This window comes from Oncorhynchus keta, chromosome 1, assembly GCF_023373465.1.
Source record: "Oncorhynchus keta strain PuntledgeMale-10-30-2019 chromosome 1, Oket_V2, whole genome shotgun sequence".
NCBI lineage: Eukaryota > Metazoa > Chordata > Actinopteri > Salmoniformes > Salmonidae > Oncorhynchus > Oncorhynchus keta.
The window spans coordinates 36,260,153-36,278,833 of NC_068421.1; the positions used below are offsets into that span (position 1 = coordinate 36,260,153).

An 18,681-nucleotide genomic window follows, 5' to 3' on the forward strand; every position below is an offset into this window, starting at 1 on the left:
CTTGTTTCTAGTCTCTATTCTTTATGTACATGTTATTAATTTTTTTTGTGGACAGTTATGGAACAAGTTCTGTCTTTTTTTAACAGGTTAGTTGTAGGCGAATGCGTTTCAATCCATATGCGCATGCGTCTTGGCCGCGATAGCCTGTCGCCATAACAACGCTTTGTTGACAAGTGATTTCTGCTGGAGAAACGAAATGAAACTCAAACGATTCCTTCTCAGATATTATCCACCAGGTAATGAACATGCTTTTGATGATGCTAACGTGTATTAGAATTAAGATACTAATGAATGTTTGGACAAGTAGGTAGCTAATTATTTGTACCATTTTGTGCAACTATACTGCATCTTCAGTGCTGTTCTGACCTACTGACTAGCTGGCTTTGCTAGCCCAGAGCAGAGCTAGGCTCTTTGCTAGACAGACCAGTTAACGTTAGCTGTAAACAGGATTTGTTTTGCATGATGCACAAGTTGATGCAAGTTGAAGTTACAAGTAGGCCTAAAGTAACTCGTATCTCACACTTGGTCTTGTGTCGAATATTGAATTGATGCCATTTGTTCACAGGTATCATCCTGGAATATGAGAAAGGAGGAGCTCTGAAGACTAAATCCATCGATCTGTTGGATTTGTCTCCGGAGTGGGTAGACAATAGTACAATTCATGTTTATGAATGAGATGATGTGTTTAGTGTTCATGATATGTGCAGGGTTGCCAACTTTTGAAGAAAGCTTCGAATGAGATTTGCTTTCCGAATTGCATTACTGCCTGGCACAACCCCAAGACACGGAGGCTAATTTCCTGCAAGTCTACGTATTTTGAAATGGTTTAGGCCTGCTTTCAAGGATGCATTGCCTCATATCATTCATTTATCAAAGACACAAGTAGGCATATCAGATTACAAATATGTGATGATACTGGCATAATTGGGAAGAAGTGGAATAATAAAATAATTTTGGGGAATAACAGTAATGTTGTTGCTGACAAGCACAGTAATAAACCTATATTTTAGCACATTAAGAATGAGCATTGTTCCACTGATCAGACCAAATAAAGTAAATAGATAATAAAATCTGAAGACAAGATGACATTAATCTTCCCCTACACCCTAACCAAATGATTCTTCTATTTATTTTCCCGCTCTAGAATCAAACATTCACTTTTGGTTTCACAATCTGTTTGACAATTTTTTTTTTTAATAGTTACTAAAGATCACCCTACCAAACTTCCCTGCTAAAACATACTGTAGGTCTGTCTGCTGCCTTTTTGTTGTCACAGCCTAAATGCCCATCGCCAAATGAGGGGACTAAAGCAAGTGTGGGTTAAATCCACTTTAGTATATGCTGTCAAAAGGCTGCATTCTGCAATAGATTCATGGACGGAAGTAACAGCATTTGACATAAAACAGCGCTACCATGCTGCTCTTTCTACAGTTTTATAAAATCAGTGGAGAATGTTCTCTCTCTCCAGTCAGCTCCACTCTAATCTTGAGGGGCATTTCTTTAAAACATGCATCCTATCCCCCCTGATCCCTCACATAACTAGACCAATCATATGCTGCTATGTGATGCGGTTCACAGTGCTGCGGCAAAGCAGGGCAATGATAGAGGTTTTGCTCGTGATGTTAAATTGTAGGCGCAGATGCTCTGATTTCAAAACGATTTGGAGCACAGTTGAAAAGTTAATGACATGGACTAATTAGAAAAATAAAAGCAGTAGTTTTCAATGTGTGAGATATATGAAGAGGGTCAAATGCGGGTGTCTCACGGCCAATGCGTGAGAGTTGGCAGCCCTGTATGGTATGCAGTTGATTATACTAGTGCTAGTGTAGTATGAGGATGATGATGATGATATAGGTAGATAAACACACCCACTAATTCTTTACAATTTGTCACTGATCCTGTATGACGTCTATTCTCCTTTTTTTCAATGACCATGATGCATCGCTCTGACACGTCTCTATCCATATAGGACAGACACCGAGGAGTTAATATCAGCGATCAGGAAATCGGAGCCACTGATCACAGCATCACGCGTCGACCAAGTCAAACTCTTGATCGTCAGACTGCAGGAGAAACTGGGTCAGCAGGACAATCGCAGATTCTGCCTCTTCAAGGTCAAATACAGCTTCCATATTTCTGAGCTTCCTATTTACTTTCATTAGGCTCTCTTCTAATGGATAATGTCACCGTCTGCCTCCAGATCGTCCACTCTTGTGTGCCAGTGCACACTGTCTATGCAGCCATAAACAGCCATTAACATGCACGACCACACTGCCAGTGCCTAGTGCAAACGGTGCAGCCATCCTGTAATTCCTCATTTGAACCATAGATGGCAGCAGGGGGTGGGAATTGTAGATTTCTCCTAGAATAACAGGATTCTTCCTCAGCACATCAAAGCCAGATGTATTATGTATGGGTATTACACGGTCAAACGTATAGATGTACATTTATTTAATTCAGTCAAGTAAACTGCCTCCGAGTTAACAAAAAAATGTCTCCTCCCTTGCAGGCGCTGCAGGCGCACATACTGCCACTGACAAACGTTGCCTTCAATAAATCAGGGTCGAGGTAAGTTTATCTGCACTGCATGGAGGTGTGCAGAGAACCCCTGGCGCTTGTCTTTTTGGTGTGCAGGAGAAGTAAACATCTCTCTTTTTACACTCTGTCTCTTTCTTTATCCTTTTCTCTGTCTCTTTCTCTGTTTCTCCCTCTCTCCTCAATCTCTCACCCTCTGTCTCTCTCTCTCTGTCTCTCTCACCCTCTCTCTCTGTCTCTCTCTCTCTCTCTGTCTCTCTCTCTCTCTCTCTCTCTCTCTGTCTCTCTGTTTCTCCCTCTCTCCTCAATCTCTCACCCTCTCTCTCTGTCTCTCTCTCTCTCTCTCTCTCTATCTCTCTCTCTCTCTCTCTCTCTCTGTCTCTCTCACCCTCTCTCTCTGTCTCTCACCCTCTCTCTGTTTCTCTCTGTTTCTCTCTCTGTCTATCTCTCTGTCTCTCTCTCTATCTGTCTCTCTCACCCTCTCTCTCTGTCTCTCTCTCTCTCTCTCTCTCTCTCTCTCTCTCTCTCTCTCTCTCTCTCACCCTCTCTCTCTGTCTCTCTTTCTCTGTCTTTCTCTCTGTTTCTCCCTCTCTCCCCAATCTCTCACACTCTCTCTCTGTCTCTCTCTCTCTGTCTCTCTCTCTCTCCCTCTCTCTACAGTTTTATAACTGGGAGCTATGACAGGACATGTAAAATATGGGACACGGCGTCAGGCGAGGAGCTGCACACACTGGAGGGCCACAGGAACGTGGTGTACGCCATCGCCTTCAACAACCCCTATGGGTAACCACCTTCCTGTCACTCTACCCCAGGTTTAAAAACACCAGGACCCGTATTCATAAAGTGTCTCAGTGTAGAAGTGCTCATCTAGGATCGCGGTTTCATTATGATCTAAAAGGCTAAACTGATCCTTGATCAGTACTCCGACTCTGAGACTCTTAGGACCCAGAGAGCCTTATTCCTGTTCTATGTTCCTCCGTTGTCTGACACCTAAGGCCAAGGATAAGAGTTGTTGGTGGTTAAAATAAATTATTTTCCTACCTCAAATCATACCTTTATTTATCCCTTTTAATCCAGGGACAAGATTGCCACTGGGTCCTTTGATAAGACCTGCAGGCTGTGGAGTGTAGAGACGGGCAAATGTTTCCACACCTTCCGAGGACACACTGCTGAAATAGTACGAGGGTCTTTCTAATCTAGAGATTGGACTTTCTTAGAGATTGGACTTGTCCTTCAGTATCAATATGATTGCAGTGAGCTTCGAATCAGATTTTCTATGTGAATGGCAGCTAACACTGTTTTCTGTGCTGAACAGGTGTGTTTGGCGTTTAACCCTCAAAGTACCTTGGTGGCCACGGGTAGCATGGACACTACGGCCAAGCTATGGGACATCCAGACTGGAGAGGAGGTGTCCACACTGACAGTGAGTCAGCTCTCTCTCTCTCTCTCTCTCTCTCTCTCTCTCTCTCTCTCTCTCTCTCTCTCTCTCTAACCCTCCTCTCTAACTCTCCTCTCTACCCCTCCTCTCTCTCCCTCCACTCTACCCCTCCTCTCTAACCCTCCTCTCTATCCCTCCTCTCTACCCCTCCTCTCTAACCCTCCTCTATCCCTCCTCTCTACCCCTCCTCTCTAACCCTCCTCTCTACCCCTCCTCTCTACCCCTCCTCTCTAACTCTCCTCTCTACCCCTCCTCTCTCTCCCTCCTCTCTATGCCTCCTCTCTACCCCTCCTCTCTATCCCTCCTCTCTAACTCCCTCCTCTCCCCTCCCTCCTCCCTCTCTACCCCTCTCCTCTCCCTCCTCTCTCTCCCTCCACTCTACCCCTCCTCTCTAACCCTCCTCTCTACCCCTCCTCTCTACCCCTCCTCTCTAACTCTCCTCTCTACCCCTCCTCTCTCTCCCTCCTCTCTATCCCTCCTCTCTACCCCTCCTCTCTACCCCTCCTCTCTATCCCTCCTCTCTAACCCTCCTCTCTCTCCCTCCACTCTACCCCTCCTCTCTAACCCTCCTCTCTAACCCTCCTCTCTACCCCTCCTCTCTAACTCTCCTCTCTACCCCTCCTCTCTCTCCCTCCTCTCTATCCCTCCTCTCTACCCCTCCTCTCTAACCCTCCTCTCTACCCCTCCTCTCTAACCCTCCTCTCTATCCCTCCTCTCTATCCCTCCTCTCTAACCCTCCTCTCTCTCCCTCCACTCTACCCCTCCTCTCTAACCCTCCTCTCTACCCCTCCTCTCTACCCCTCCTCTCTAACTCTCCTCTCTAACCCTCCTCTCTCTCCCTCCTCTCTATCCCTCCTCTCTACCCCTCCTCTCTAACCCTCCTCTCTATCCCTCCTCTCTATCCCTCCTCTCTACCCCTCCTCTCTAACCCTCCTCTCTAACCCTCCTCTCTACCCCTCCTCTCTACCCCTCCTCTCTATCCCTCCTCTCTACCCCTCCTCTCTACCCCTCCTCTCTAACCCTCCTCTCTACCCCTCCTCTCTACCCCTTCTTCTTCAATTATTCCTACATTAGTCATGCTGGTGAATATTTGACTCGAGCACAAAAAGGCAAATGTGTTCCTCAAACTGAATTGGATGAAATTATGCAATTTAGCTTTGTTACAGAAGAAAGAATGGCTTGTTTACTTGACTGTGCTTTCTTTCGCTCGCTCGCCCCCCCCCCCCCCCTTTCTTTCCTCTCTCAGGGCCACTCAGCAGAGATCATCTCCTTGTCATTTAACACAGTGGGTGACCAGCTAGTCACTGGCTCCTTTGACCACACTGTTTCTCTGTGGGATGTTCCATCTGGGAGGTGAGAGCCCAAGTGTGTGTGTGTGTGTGTGTGTGTGTGTGTGTGTGTGTGTGTGTGTCCATCCATGTTTGTGTCCGAGTATAACCACCATTAACACCCTCCTATCATTCTACCAGGCGTGTCCACACACTGATAGGCCACAGAGGGGAGATCAGCAGTGTTCAGTTTAACTGGGACTGCTCCCGCATCATCACCGGCTCCATGGACAAAAGTTGTAGGGTGAGCTCTCACATCCTCTCTCACATCCCACCTCATGTCATGTCACATCTCCTATCATCTCTCTCACACCCTCTCTCACATCCCATCTCATACCATGTCACATCTACTATCATCTCTCTCACACCCTCTCTCACATCATGTCACATCTCCTATCATCTCTCTCACACCCAATCTCACGTCATGTCACATCTCCTATCATCTCTCTCACACCCTCTCACATCCCATCTCACGTCACATCTCCTATCACCTCTCTCACACCCCACCTCACATCATGTCACATTTCCTATCACCTCTCTCACACCCTCTCTCACATCATGTCACATCTACTATCATCTCTCTCACACCCCACCTCACATCATGTCACATCTACTATCATCTCTCTCACACCCTCTCTCACATCATGTCACATCTCCTATCATCTCTCTCACACCCAATCTCACGTCATGTCACATCTCCTATCATCTCTCTCACACCCTCTCTCACATCCCATCTCACGTCACATCTCCTATCACCTCTCTCACACCCCACCTCACATCATGTCACATTTCCTATCACCTCTCTCACACCCTCTCTCACATCATGTCACATCTACTATCATCTCTCTCACACCCCACCTCACATCATGTCACATCTACTATCATCTCTCTCACACCCTCTCTCACATCATGTCACATCTCCTATCATCTCTCTCACACCCAATCTCACGTCATGTCACATCTACTATCATCTCTCTCACATCATGTAACATCTACTATCATCTCTCTCACACCCTCTCCCACATCATGTCACATCTATCATCTCTCTCACACCCTCTCTCACATCCCATCTCCTATCATCTCCTATCACCTCTCTCACACCCCACCTCACATCATGTCACATCTACTATCATCTCTCTCACACCCTCTCTCACATCATGTAACATCTACTATCATCTCTCTCACACCCCACCTCACATCATGTCACATCTACTATCATCTCTCTCACACCCTCTCTCACATCATGTCACATCTCCTATCATCTCTCTCACACCCAATCTCACGTCATGTCACATCTCCTATCATCTCTCTCACACCCTCTCTCACATCCCATCTCACGTCACATCTACTATCATCTCTCTCACACCCTCTCTCACATCATGTAACATCTACTATCATCTCTCTCACACCCTCTCCCACATCATGTCACATCTACTATCATCTCTCTCACACCCTCTCTCACATCACATGTCACATCTACTATCACCTCTCTCACATCCCACCTCACATCATGTCACATCTACTATCATCTCTCTCACACCCCACCTCACATCATGTCACATCTCCCGTCATCTCTCTCACATCCCATCTCACATCATGTCACATCTCCAGTCATCTCTCTCACATCCCACCTCACATCATGTCACATCTCCTATCATCTCTCACACACCCTCTTTCACATCCCACCTCACATCATGTCACATCTCCTATCATCTCTCACACACCCTCCTTCACATCCCATCTCACATCATGTCACATCTCCTATCATCTCTCTCACACCCTCTTTCACATCCCATTTCACATCGTGTCACATCTCCTATCATCTCTCTCACATCCTCTCTCACATCATGTCACATTTCCTATCATCTCTCTCTCTCTCTCTGGTAGAGACTCTTATCTCTTTTAAGCTCTGCATCATTTAATACGGAAAATTAAATCCTTTAATTACTCCAAGATGAGTCACACTCGCTGGTTAGTTGTGTGAATGATTCACGTGGTTGCATTCCTAAAGAGAAGATTGTGTTACAGCACTTACCAAGCTGGTTGTCTGTTTTAAAAGGCTTTTAAAAATAGATTCATTAACATTTGACACTTTGACATTGTGTGTGTTTGTGTCCTTATGTGTGTGTGAGTACCGGGATATGTGTGTGTGTCCATGCTTCCCCAGGTGTGGGAGGCAGCGAGTGGGAAGTGTATGGCCACACTAGCAGGCCATGAAGACGAGGTGCTGGATGTGTGTTTCGACTACACCGGTCAACTCATAGCCACCGCCTCGGCTGACGGTACGACCACAGAGATGCTTATCTTGTTCTATTTAACTACGGGGGTACCTCGACCTCTCTGCTGCTTCCGTGATTGTTCAGTCCAGGAACTTTGTATTGACAATGTCCCAGGCACTGAACAACTATATCCGTACTGTACCCAGCCCAACCACCCCTATTTTACATTGTCATGCCAACCCAAATCGTACTGTGGTGGCTTGGATATTTATATTTCACATTGTCCTTTCCAGCACAGTTCCAGCAACTATGGTGTATGACTAACCAGGCCAGCTCAATTTAATTCCTTTTATTTTAAGGTTCAACTTCACTCACCGGATGATTTGAGAAATCAATATTTCCCCCTGACTCTTAGGCACAGCGAGAGTGTACAGCGCTGTCAGCTACCAGTGCATCTCCAGACTGGAGAGCCATGAGGGAGAGATCTCCAAGGTGAGTCACTGAGACAGGTAATGGTTCAAACAGGAACCAAAATGCCCCCTCTCTCTCGGTCTCTTTTGTCTGCCTCGGAGCATCCGTCAGACTCACAAGGGTACAGGACTGGACAGGAAGGATGAGGACGGCGGTCCGCTTGCCGGGGGGATGTTTCTACCTCCTGTTACTGCTTCTTGTGTCAGTTGCTAGGTCAACCACGTCTTGACGATGACAGAGAGAGACATGACCTTGAAGGTGTGTGTCCCTCAGGCCAGATCGTTCCAGAAATATTTTCCTGCTCTACCTATAGGCTGATTCCTGCTCTACCTGTAGGTTGATTCCTGCTCTACCTATAGGCTGATTCCTGACCTACCTATAGGCTGATTCCTGCTCTACCTATAGGCTGATTCCTGCCCTACCTATAGGCTGATTCCTGACCTACCTATAGGCTGATTCCTGCTCTACCTATAGGCTGATTCCTGACCTACCTATAGGCTGATTCCTGCTCTACCTATAGGCTGATTCCTGACCTACCTATAGGCTGATTCCTGCTCTACCTATAGGCTGATTCCTGCTCTACCTATAGGCTGATTCCTGGCCTACCTATAGGCTGATTCCTGCTCTACCTATAGGCTGATTCCTGGCCTACCTATAGGCTGATTCCTGCGCTACCTATAGGCTGATTCCTGGCCTACCTATAGGCTGATTCCTGCTCTACCTATAGGCTGATTCCTGGCCTACCTATAGGCTGATTCCTGGCCTACCTATAGGCTGATTCCTGGCCTACCTATAGGCTGATTCCTGGCCTACCTATAGGCTGATTCCTGGCCTACCTATAGGCTGATTCCTGCTCTACCTATAGGCTGATTCCTGGCCTACCTATAGGCTGATTCCTGGCCTACCTATAGGCTGATTCCTGGCCTACCTATAGGCTGATTCCTGCTCTACCTATAGGCTGATTCCTGGCCTACCTATAGGCTGATTCCTGGCCTACCTATAGGCTGATTCCTGCTCTACCTATAGGCTGATTCCTGGCCTACCTATAGGCTGATTCCTGGCCTACCTATAGGCTGATTCCTGCTCTACCTATAGGCTGATTCCTGCTCTACCTATAGGCTGATTCCTGCTCTACCTATAGGCTGATTCCTGCTCTACCTATAGGCTGAGACTCTACCTATAGGCTGACTCCTGACATTCCTGGCCTACCTATAGGCTGATTCCTGGCCTACCTACAGGCTGAGGCCTAACAGGCTGATTCCTGCTCTACCTATAGGCTGATTCCTGCTCTACCTATAGGCTGATTCCTGCTCTACCTATAGGCTGATTCCTGCTCTACCTATAGGCTGATTCTGCCTACCTATAGGCTGATTCCTGACCTACCAATAGGCTGATTCCTGCTCTACCTATAGGCTGATTCCTGGCCTACCTATAGGCTGATTCCTAGGCCTACCTATAGGCTGATTCCTGCTCTACCTATAGGCTGATTCCTGACCTACCTATAGGCTGATTCCTGCTCTACCTATAGGCTGGATTACCTGGCTCTACCTATAGGCTGATTCCTGATTCCTGACGTACCTATAGGCTGATTCCTGCTCTACCTATAGGCTGATTACTGGCCTACCTATAGGATAGGCTGATTCCTGACCTACCTATAGGCTGATTCCTGCTCTACCTATAGGCTGATTCCTGGCCTACCTATAGGCTGGACCTACCTGATTCCTCTACCTATAGGCTGATTCCTGACAATAGGCTGATTGCTCTACCTAGGCTGATTACTGGCCTACCTAGGCTGTAGGCTGCCTACCTACCAATAGGCTGATTCCTGCCTACCTATAGGCTGATTCCTGGCCTACCTATAGGGCTGATAGGCCTGCTCTACCTATAGGCTGATTCCTGCCTACCTATAGGCTGATTCCTGGCCTACCTATAGGCTGATTCCTGCTCTACCTATAGGCTGATTCCTGCTCTACCTATAGGCTGATTCCTGCTCTATCTATAGGCTGATTCCTGCTCTACCTATAGGCTGATTCCTGGCCTACCTATAGGCTGACTCCTGCTCTACCTATAGGCTGATTCCTGCCTACCTATAGGCTGATTCCTGCCTACCTACCTGATTCCTGGCCTACCTACAGGCTGATTCCTGCTCTACCTATAGGCTGATTCCTGCTCTACCTATAGGCTGATTCCTGCTCTACCTATAGGCTGATTCCTGCTCTACCTATAGGCTGATTCCTGCTCTACCCTGATTCCTGACCTACCAATAGGCTGATTCCTGCTCTACCTATAGGCTGATTCCTGGCCTACCTATAGGCTGATTCCTGACCTACCCTATAGGCTGATTCCTGACCTACCTATAGGCTGATTCCTGCTCTACCTATAGGCTGATTCCTTACCTATAGGTTGATTCCTGCTCTACCTATAGGCTGATTCCTGCTCTACCTATAGGCTGATTCCTGACCTAGGCTGATTCCTGCTCTACCTATAGGCTGATTCTGGCCTACCTATAGGCTGATTACCTATAGGCTGATTCCTACCTACCAATAGGCTGATTACCTATAGGCTGATTCTGGCCTACCTATAGGCTGATTCCTGACCTACCTATAGGCTGATTCCTGCTCTACCTATAGGCTGATTACCTATAGGCTACCTATAGGCTGATTCCTGCTCTACCTATAGGCTGATTTCTCTACCTATAGGCTGATTCCTGCCTACCTATAGGCTATAGGCTGATTCCTGGCCTACCTATAGGCTGATTCCTGAGGCTGATTCCTGCCTACCTATAGGCTGATTCCTGGCTCTACCTATAGGCTGATTATAGGCTGAGACCTACCTATAGGCTGATTCCTGATTCTGGCCTACCTATAGGCTGATTCCTGACCTACCTATAGGCTGATTCTATAGGCTGATTCCTCTACCTATAGGCCTACCTATAGGCTGATTCCTGGCTCTACCTAGGCTGACCTAGGCTGATTCCTGCTCTACCTATAGGCTGCTGATTACTGGCCTTCCTGACCTACCTATAGGCTGATTCCTGCTCTACCTATAGGCTGATTCTACCTAGGCTGATTCCTGGCCTACCTATAGGCTAGGCTGGCCTACCTATAGGCTGATTCCTAGGCCTACCTATAGGCTGATTCCTGCCTACCTATAGGCTGATTCCTGCTCTACCTATAGGCTTACCTATAGGCTGATTCCTGGCCTACCTATAGGCTGATTCCTGCTCTACCTATAGGCTGATTCCTGCCTACCTATAGGCTGATTCCTGCTCTACCCTACCTACCTATAGGCTGATTCCTGCTCTACCTATAGGCTGATTCCTGACCTACCAATAGGCTGATTCCTATAGGCTGATTCCTGGCCTACCTATAGGCTGATTCCTGACCTACCTATAGGCTGATTCCTGCTCTACCTATAGGCTGATTCCTGACCTACCTATAGGCTGATTCCTGCTCTACCTATAGGCTGATTCCTGACCTACCTATAGGCTGATTCCTGCTCTACCTATAGGCTGATTCCTTCCTAGGCTGCCTGACTACCTATAGGCTGATTCCTGCCTACCTATAGGCTGATTCCTGGCCTACCTATAGGCTGATTACTGGCCTACCTGATTCCTGACCTACCAATAGGCTGATTCCTATAGGCTGATTCCTGGCCTACCTATAGGCTGATTCCTGACCTACCTATAGGCTGATTCCTGCTCTACCTATAGGCTGATTACCTATAGGCTGCTGGCCTACCTATAGGCTGAGGCTGATTCCTGCTCTACCTATAGGCTGATTTGCTCTATCTATAGGCTGATTCCTGCTCTACCTAGGCTGATTCCTGGCCTACCTACTCTACCTATAGGCTGATTCCTGGCCTACCTATAGGCTGATTCCTGGCCTACCTACAGGCTGATTCCTGGCCTACCTATAGGCTGATTCCTGCTCTACCTATAGGCTGATTCCTGCTCTACCTATAGGCTGATTCCTGCTCTACCTATAGGCTGATTCCTGCTCTACCTATAGGCTGATTAGGCCTGCTGATTCCTGGCCTACCTATAGGCTGATTCCTGCTCTACCTATAGGCTGATTCCTGCCTACCTATAGGCTGAGCCTACCTATAGGCTGATTCCTGGCCTACCTATAGGCTGATTCCTGCTCTACCTATAGGCTGATTCCTGGCCTACCTATAGGCTGATTCCTGCTCTACCTATAGGCTGATTCCTGCTCTACCTATAGGCTGATTCCTGGCCTACCTATAGGCTGATTCCTGCTCTACCTATAGGCTGATTCCTGCTCTACCTATAGGCTGATTCCTGCTCTACCTATAGGCTGATTCCTGCTCTACCTATAGGCTGATTCCTGCTCTACCTATAGGCTGATTCCTGCTCTACCTATAGGCTGATTCCTGGCCTACCTATAGGCTGATTCCTGGCCTACCTATAGGCTGATTCCTGGCCTACCTATAGGCTGATTCCTGGCCTACCTATAGGCTGATTCCTGCTCTACCTATAGGCTGATACCTGCTCTACCTATAGGCTGATACCTATGCCCTTTTCAAAACAGCCCTGTTAAAGTCTCACTTCCCAAGTCTTTCTGCCTAGCGACTCTGATTCCCCCTTCCCCCCGGTAGTCTCATTTGATTCCCTGTAATGTTTCACCTTGAGCCCTTTAATGTCACACCTTGGTTGATTTTATTAATAAAACACCATGACATAGTCTGTCCCTGCTCACTCTGTAACTGCATTAGCCACGGAGGTATAGAGCCACATGTGACCTGGGCCTGTATTGTAAGTGACCCAGCTGTGACCTAAATGTGTGTGTGATCTTATCAGCCTCTGCCATTTGACAGTTCTGCCAGTGTACGTGTGTGTACATATTTGTTAGTGTGTGTGTACGTGCCTGCATGTTGTGTGTGTTTGTCGCTTGGTGCCACAGCCACTAGGGGCCCGATTCAGACTTAGGAAATGTACTCCTTTCCTACACTCTTCTCAATAGTTGGATATCAGACTTACCTTACGCAGATGCGTAATGGGCTTCGCAGGCGTGGTTAACATTTATTAAATCGCTGGAAAGTGCTGGCCAACCGGTTTTCTCGTGGAGTTTTCATTCAATAGGATTTTCAGTACATGTATCTAAATCTATGCCTTTTGTACCTTTTAACTAGAATTTGTTTTCTTTTTCAGTAACAATTGGTAGAAAAATATTCTGATATTGTATATTATTAAGGTTTAGGAAAGTATTTATGAATAATAACATAACAGCTTTGGAGAGCCTTTATGCAAAAAAACCTCACTAATCAGGGAACTGTGATGACAAGTCCAGTTGTTGTGCAGCGTGCTCCAGGTTTAACCTGCTTACGTGTGGTCTGTTCCATAACGACTCTAATAGGCTACATGTCCTAAATTACTGTACAGCGTTAGCCTCATATGATCCAGTAATGCTTGTGACCCTCAGGAACAACTGCACAGACATGACAGAGGAAAGAAAGGTCAACTAACGACGGGATGGAATGAGGCGAAATGTAAGGGAACTAACACTAAAGTCAGTGTATGTGGGTATAACTGCCGGTGGCTACCGATGGTCGTTCATATTCAACATGAAGCAAATTGTAAAAAATACAGTGGAAAGTCTGGGCGTATGATTAAAACATTCTCATCTGGTCTCCAAATTTCAGCCATAGGACCAGCATTTCAGAAACTTCACTGTGGAAAAGTTCATATACATTTCTGTCCTTTAGCAGACACTTTTCCAGAGCGACTTACAGGAACAATTAGTGATAGTGCCTTGCTCAAGAACACATCGGCAGGTGAAACCTAGTCAGGCGAGAGGAATTGAACCAGTGACTTTTCAGTTACTGGCCTAACACTCTTAACCACTCGGCTACCTGCCTATATATTGATATACTTTAGTTTGTTGCCATATGACTGGTTTTACATTTGGCTCCAAGGTAAAATAAGGTAAAAATATATCTTAAAACAATGATCGGTTGCTCAACCTTATTCATAATTTCATTGTGCGTAAAGGTGGTGGAATTATGTGGGAGTCTAGGTCAGAATACGACGTATCTGTAGAAACCTCCGCCACATTCGTTTTATTTTATCTCCAGGCCTAACGAATAGGGGGTGAATAGCATGTTATTCTCATGCTTAAGTTCAAGGTCAGAATACGCGTAGAGAGAAAAGTGCATCAAAAGGGAATTATGTTCCAATTTATACGCACTTAACTCAGGTCGCAATCCCCCCCCAGCTGTCTCATTGGGCTGCCTGTCTTGTGTCTGTTTACTGAAAGCCATCAGGGCCCAGCCTCGGTAATAGGCTGGAAGGAGGAGGATTTCACAGGATTATGACACTAGTCTCCCCCTAACAGGACACCTCTCTCCCCTCCCTCCGCCTCTTAACCGCTGTGTCAATCTCTTTTTTTTCATCACTCTCCCATTATTTCTCTCTGTCGGTCCCTGTTTTTACTTCCATTCTGATTTCCGCTGTCATCCCTCCAGCTCCCTCTCCCCGCTCTTTGTTGTTTCTTTCTCCCTCTCACAAAGGGTCAGATGTAATCGGTAGAAGCTGACTTTTTCTTAAAGGTCCAATGCAACTGTTTTTATCTCAATATCAAATCATTTCTGGGTCACAATTAAGTACCTCACTGTGATTGGTTTTCAATTAAAATTGTAAAAAATATTCTCAGCAAAGAGCAATTTCTCAAGCAAGAATTTTGCTAGGACTGACTGGGGGTGGTCTGAGTGGGGAGGGGAAAACTAGCTGTTATTGACAGAAGTTTAGAAATCTCTTTCTTATTGGTCTATTAACTAATTGACCATCTGGTGATGTCACCAAAACAGGCAGAAATGTAATGTGGTCTATTCAAACAGCTCTTACACTAAAAGGGCATTATCATAATTTTCACAACTTCACAGTGTTATTCTAACCTCATAGTGTGGAAATATATAAACTCAGCAAAAAAAGAAACGTCCTCTCACTGTCAACTGCGTTTATTTTCAGCGAACTTAACATGTGTAAATATTTGCATGAACATAACAAGATTCAACAACTGAGACATGAACTGGACAAGGTCCACAGACATGTGACTAACAGAAATGGAATAATGTGTCCCTAAACAAAGGGGGGGTCAAAATCAAAATTAACAGTCAGTTTCTGGTGTGGCCACCAGCTGTATTAAGAACCGCAGTGTATCAACTCCTCATGGACTGCACTAGATTGACCAGTTCATGCTGTGAGATGTTACCCCACTCTTCCACCAAGGCACCTGCAAGTTCCCGGACATTTCTGGAGGGAATGGCCCTAGCTCTCACCCTACGATCCAACAGGTCCCAGACGTGCTCTATGGGATTGAGATCCAGGCTCTTCGCTGGCCATGGCAGAACACTGACGTTCCTGTCTTACAGGAAATCACGCACAGAACGAGCAGTACGGCTGGTGGCATTGTCATGTTGGAGGGTCATGTCAGGATGAGCCTGCAGGAAGGGTACCAACATGAGGGAGGAGGATGTCTTCTCTGTAACGCACAGCGTTGAGAAATGCCTGCAATGACAACAAGCTCAGTCCGATGATGCTGTGATACACCACTGAGGACCATGACGTACCCACCACCTCCAAATCGATTCTGCTCCAGAGTGCAGGACTCGGCGTAACGCTCATTCCTTCGACAATAAACTCAAATCTGACCATCACCCCTAGTGAGACAAAACTGCGACTCGTCAGTGAAGAGCATTTTTGCCAGTCCTGTCTGGTCCAGCGACTGTGGGTTTGTGCCCATAGGCGACGTTGTTGCCGGTGATGTCTGGTGAGGACCTGCCTTTACAACAGGCCTACAAGCCCTCAGTCCAGCCTCTCTCTTCCTATTGCGGACAGTCTGAGCACTGATGGAGGGATTGTGCATTCCTGGTGTAACTCAGGCAGTTGTTGTTGCCATCCTGTACCTATCCCGCAGGTGTGATGTTCGGATGTACTGATCCTGTGCAGGTGTTGTTACATGTGGTCTGCCACTGTGAGGATGATCAGCTGTCCATCCTGTCTCCCTGTAGCTCTGTCTTAGGTGTCTCACAGTACTGACATTGCAATTTATTGCCCTGGCCACATCTGCAGTACTCATGCCTCTTTGCAGCATGCCTAAGACACGTACACGCAGATGAGCAGGGACCCTGGGCATCTTTCTTTTGGTGTTTTTCAGAATCAGTAGAAAGGCCTCTTTTGTGTCCTACGTTTTCATAACTGTGACCTACCGTCTGTAAGCTGCTAGTGTCTTAACGACCACAGGTGCATGTTCATTAATTGTTTATGGTTCATTGAACAAGCATGGGCAACAGCGTTTAAACCCTTTACAATGAAGATCTGTGGAGTTATTTTGATTTTTACGAATTATCTTTGAAAGACAGGATCCTGAAAAGGGGCTGTTTCTTTTTTTGCTGAGTTTAGATGTGTTTTTTACTGCACTCGGCCATTAAATGAAAATAATATCTGTGGAATGAATGTCATAGAACCAAATATTGCTAAAAACATAAATTCATAGTTTTGTTGTTTAAATATGCAGGATATAATGTAAAATAGTCATTGTTATGGCATTGAATCATCTCAACAGAATCCATGTGAGTTTACTCATGACCATTCACTTACTCCATCTTCTTCTAATCAAATCAAATCAAATTCATCCTTCTATTTCTCTTCTCTTTTTCATCTCTTTTCACCAGTCTCTTTCCCCGTTTCTTCTTTTCTAAAAATGTGACACCTCTGTGCTCTCCTCTCTGCCTCCTCCATGCTCCCCCCCGTTCCTCTTTGCTCCCCCCTTCTCCATCTCAGTGCCCTCTCGCTCTCCTCATTGTGCTCGTTCCTTTTTCCCTCGCTCTCCTCTGTATTCTGTCATTGTCACCCTCTCCCAGAGTTCTATTTCTATTTCCTGTCTGAGGCCTGCTCACCGCCCTGCAGCGTGAGGCCTTTAATAAAAACACACTTTACTTTTAGACAATGGAGAGTCAGCATCATTTAATCATCCCAGCCCCATGTTCATTTCTTCACCTCACTGTGTGCTTGTAGATCTCTCTGAAGTCTGGCTATGTGTTCCATTGGAGCCATTCCTCCATAACAAATGCCTGGCAGACCTCCAAATGCCTAACAGACCTCCATTTAGTTAATAGCCTTTTAAGAATATAGTGCTGACATGGTTGAACGTTCCCCATGCTCTGCTCATTTGGCGGTTCCTATCTACTCTTGCACACTTCCTCATCAGTGCACCCGCCATCCAGCCATTCACTCCATCACTCCTTTTCACTCTCGTAACACACACACCCTTATGTCAATTTCAACCTCCCAGATCTGTTTTAACGCTCAGGGCAGTAGAGTTCTGACGGCCAGCGCTGACAAGACGGCTCGCCTGTGGGACGTCCAGTCTGGCGTCTGTCTGCAGGTCCTCGAGGGACACACGGACGAGATCTTCTCCTCTGCCTTCAACTACGAGGGTGACACCATCATCACAGGTAATATGTACCCTCTATCAGGGCTGGGGTCAATTCCATTTCAATTCAGCATTAAGTTAGCATTGAGAAAAATGTGAATTTCAGTTTACTTCCTGCATTGTCAGAAATGGAATTGAGCCCAACTCTGCCCTCTATATAATCACACCTAGTTCAAATGTAGCGATGCCATTGCAACCTCTTCACAGCCAAACAAGCATCATTTTTTCTCCACTCACAAACACTTTATCAAGGTTCAAATGAACAGGCCATAGCTGGGTGCGGTGAGCTACCTCCTTTTCATCCACCTGTCCCTGTCTTCTCTCTGCTGCAGGCAGCAAGGACAACACCTGTCGCATCTGGCGCTGACCCATCCTGTGGTCAGTGGTCAGTAGGGTGTGTGAGGAGGGGAAGGCCATCTGTCCATCCACCAACAAAGAAGATGACTCCAACAGGGCCCCGATTGAAGATGCCCTTCCTGGAAGTTATCACTAACCCAACGTATGTGACCTCTAACCTCCTAGTTGCTGTGGAGTAAGATTCAGTAGAACGGATAGCTTTGGTGAATGAATTTGGTCCCACTGTCATTTTACTATGTAGGACTGTCTCGACAGACAGTTTAGTGCTGTGGATGCATCCCAATGGCACCCAATCTCCATTAAGTGCACTACTTCTGAGCAGGGCCTGTAGGGCTTTGCGGCCTGCATTCAACAGTTAGGATTTGACCTGGACTGGTCACTTTGGTCCTCTGTCATGTTCAGTGTTGATACTCAGTGTTTGTTTGTGTGTTAATAGTAGAATGGGCTGGACGGAATAATGTTTTCTCTACCCCTCTTTTGCTCAATAAAGTCTATTCATGCTCACATATTACATGGATTTATTGATCTCAAAAGATAAAGATACATTCAGTTTCTACAGCAACAGAGTTGAATTGTGTGCTTTTTAATGCCAACGATTTAACACTAGGTTACCACTACGCAGATAAAACCTGACAAACCAGATTCACGTACAAATTAGACACTACAAACCTTCTCTGTCTTTCTGATAGTAGTAAAAATGAAATGATAGAGAGCAGTCTTTCTACCCCAAGGTGCAGCAGTTCAAGAATCTACAATATGTACAGCTATCCATGATAAACAATTCTCAAAGAACATGAAGAACGACAGATTACTTACATAAGAACGACAGATAACAATGAAGAATGACAGATAACTTAAGCAGAGTTCAAAGTTACAACAGA

At 46.2% G+C, this 18,681-nt stretch overlaps 1 protein-coding gene and 1 long non-coding RNA gene across 21 annotated transcripts; one reads left to right on the forward strand and one right to left on the reverse strand.

The window, feature by feature from the left end:
- Positions 1-19: 19 nt before the first annotated feature.
- LOC118396274 (dynein assembly factor with WDR repeat domains 1-like) lies at positions 20-18,308 on the forward strand. Of its 3 annotated transcripts, none has more exons than XM_052523411.1 (13): positions 20-236; positions 566-638; positions 1,970-2,114; positions 2,510-2,568; positions 3,196-3,318; positions 3,613-3,712; positions 3,851-3,958; positions 5,220-5,326; positions 5,443-5,545; positions 7,469-7,583; positions 7,936-8,012; positions 13,433-13,499; positions 17,303-17,446. In XM_052523411.1, the coding sequence occupies exons 1-13, from the start codon at positions 197-199 to the stop codon at positions 17,311-17,313; spliced, it is 1,128 nt and encodes a 375-aa protein (XP_052379371.1). In that variant the 5' UTR covers positions 20-196; the 3' UTR covers positions 17,314-17,446. The 3 variants fall into 3 exon arrangements, with proteins under 3 accessions (XP_052379371.1, XP_052379368.1, XP_052379363.1); XM_052523408.1 differs by lacking the exon at positions 13,433-13,499 and adding an exon at positions 17,776-18,308 and having other exon boundaries at positions 26-236; positions 17,321-17,465; XM_052523403.1 differs by lacking the exon at positions 13,433-13,499 and adding an exon at positions 17,776-18,308 and having other exon boundaries at positions 29-236; positions 17,303-17,465.
- LOC127931325 (uncharacterized) lies at positions 8,025-13,424 on the reverse strand. Of its 18 annotated transcripts, none has more exons than XR_008140751.1 (5): positions 12,462-13,424; positions 12,163-12,346; positions 11,904-11,995; positions 8,713-9,149; positions 8,025-8,643 (listed from the first exon to the last, which is right to left on the reverse strand). It is a non-coding gene; the product is annotated as an uncharacterized LOC127931325 (long non-coding RNA). The 18 variants fall into 18 exon arrangements; XR_008140753.1 differs by lacking the exon at positions 12,462-13,424 and having other exon boundaries at positions 8,713-8,804; positions 8,943-9,149; positions 12,163-12,432; XR_008140750.1 differs by lacking the exon at positions 12,462-13,424 and having other exon boundaries at positions 8,713-8,827; positions 8,943-9,149; positions 12,163-12,432.
- Positions 18,309-18,681: the final 373 nt, after the last annotated feature.

Bases quoted from the DNA above. Each gene is read 5' to 3' on its own strand.
- LOC118396274 (XM_052523403.1), top strand. From the start codon at position 197: ATGAAACTCAAACGATTCCTTCTCAGATATTATCCACCAG. The intron at 3,319-3,612 runs GTAACCACCTTC...CTTTTAATCCAG, and splicing joins GCCTTCAACAACCCCTATGG to GGACAAGATTGCCACTGGGT. The intron at 8,013-17,302 runs GTGAGTCACTGA...TCAACCTCCCAG, and splicing joins ATGAGGGAGAGATCTCCAAG to ATCTGTTTTAACGCTCAGGG.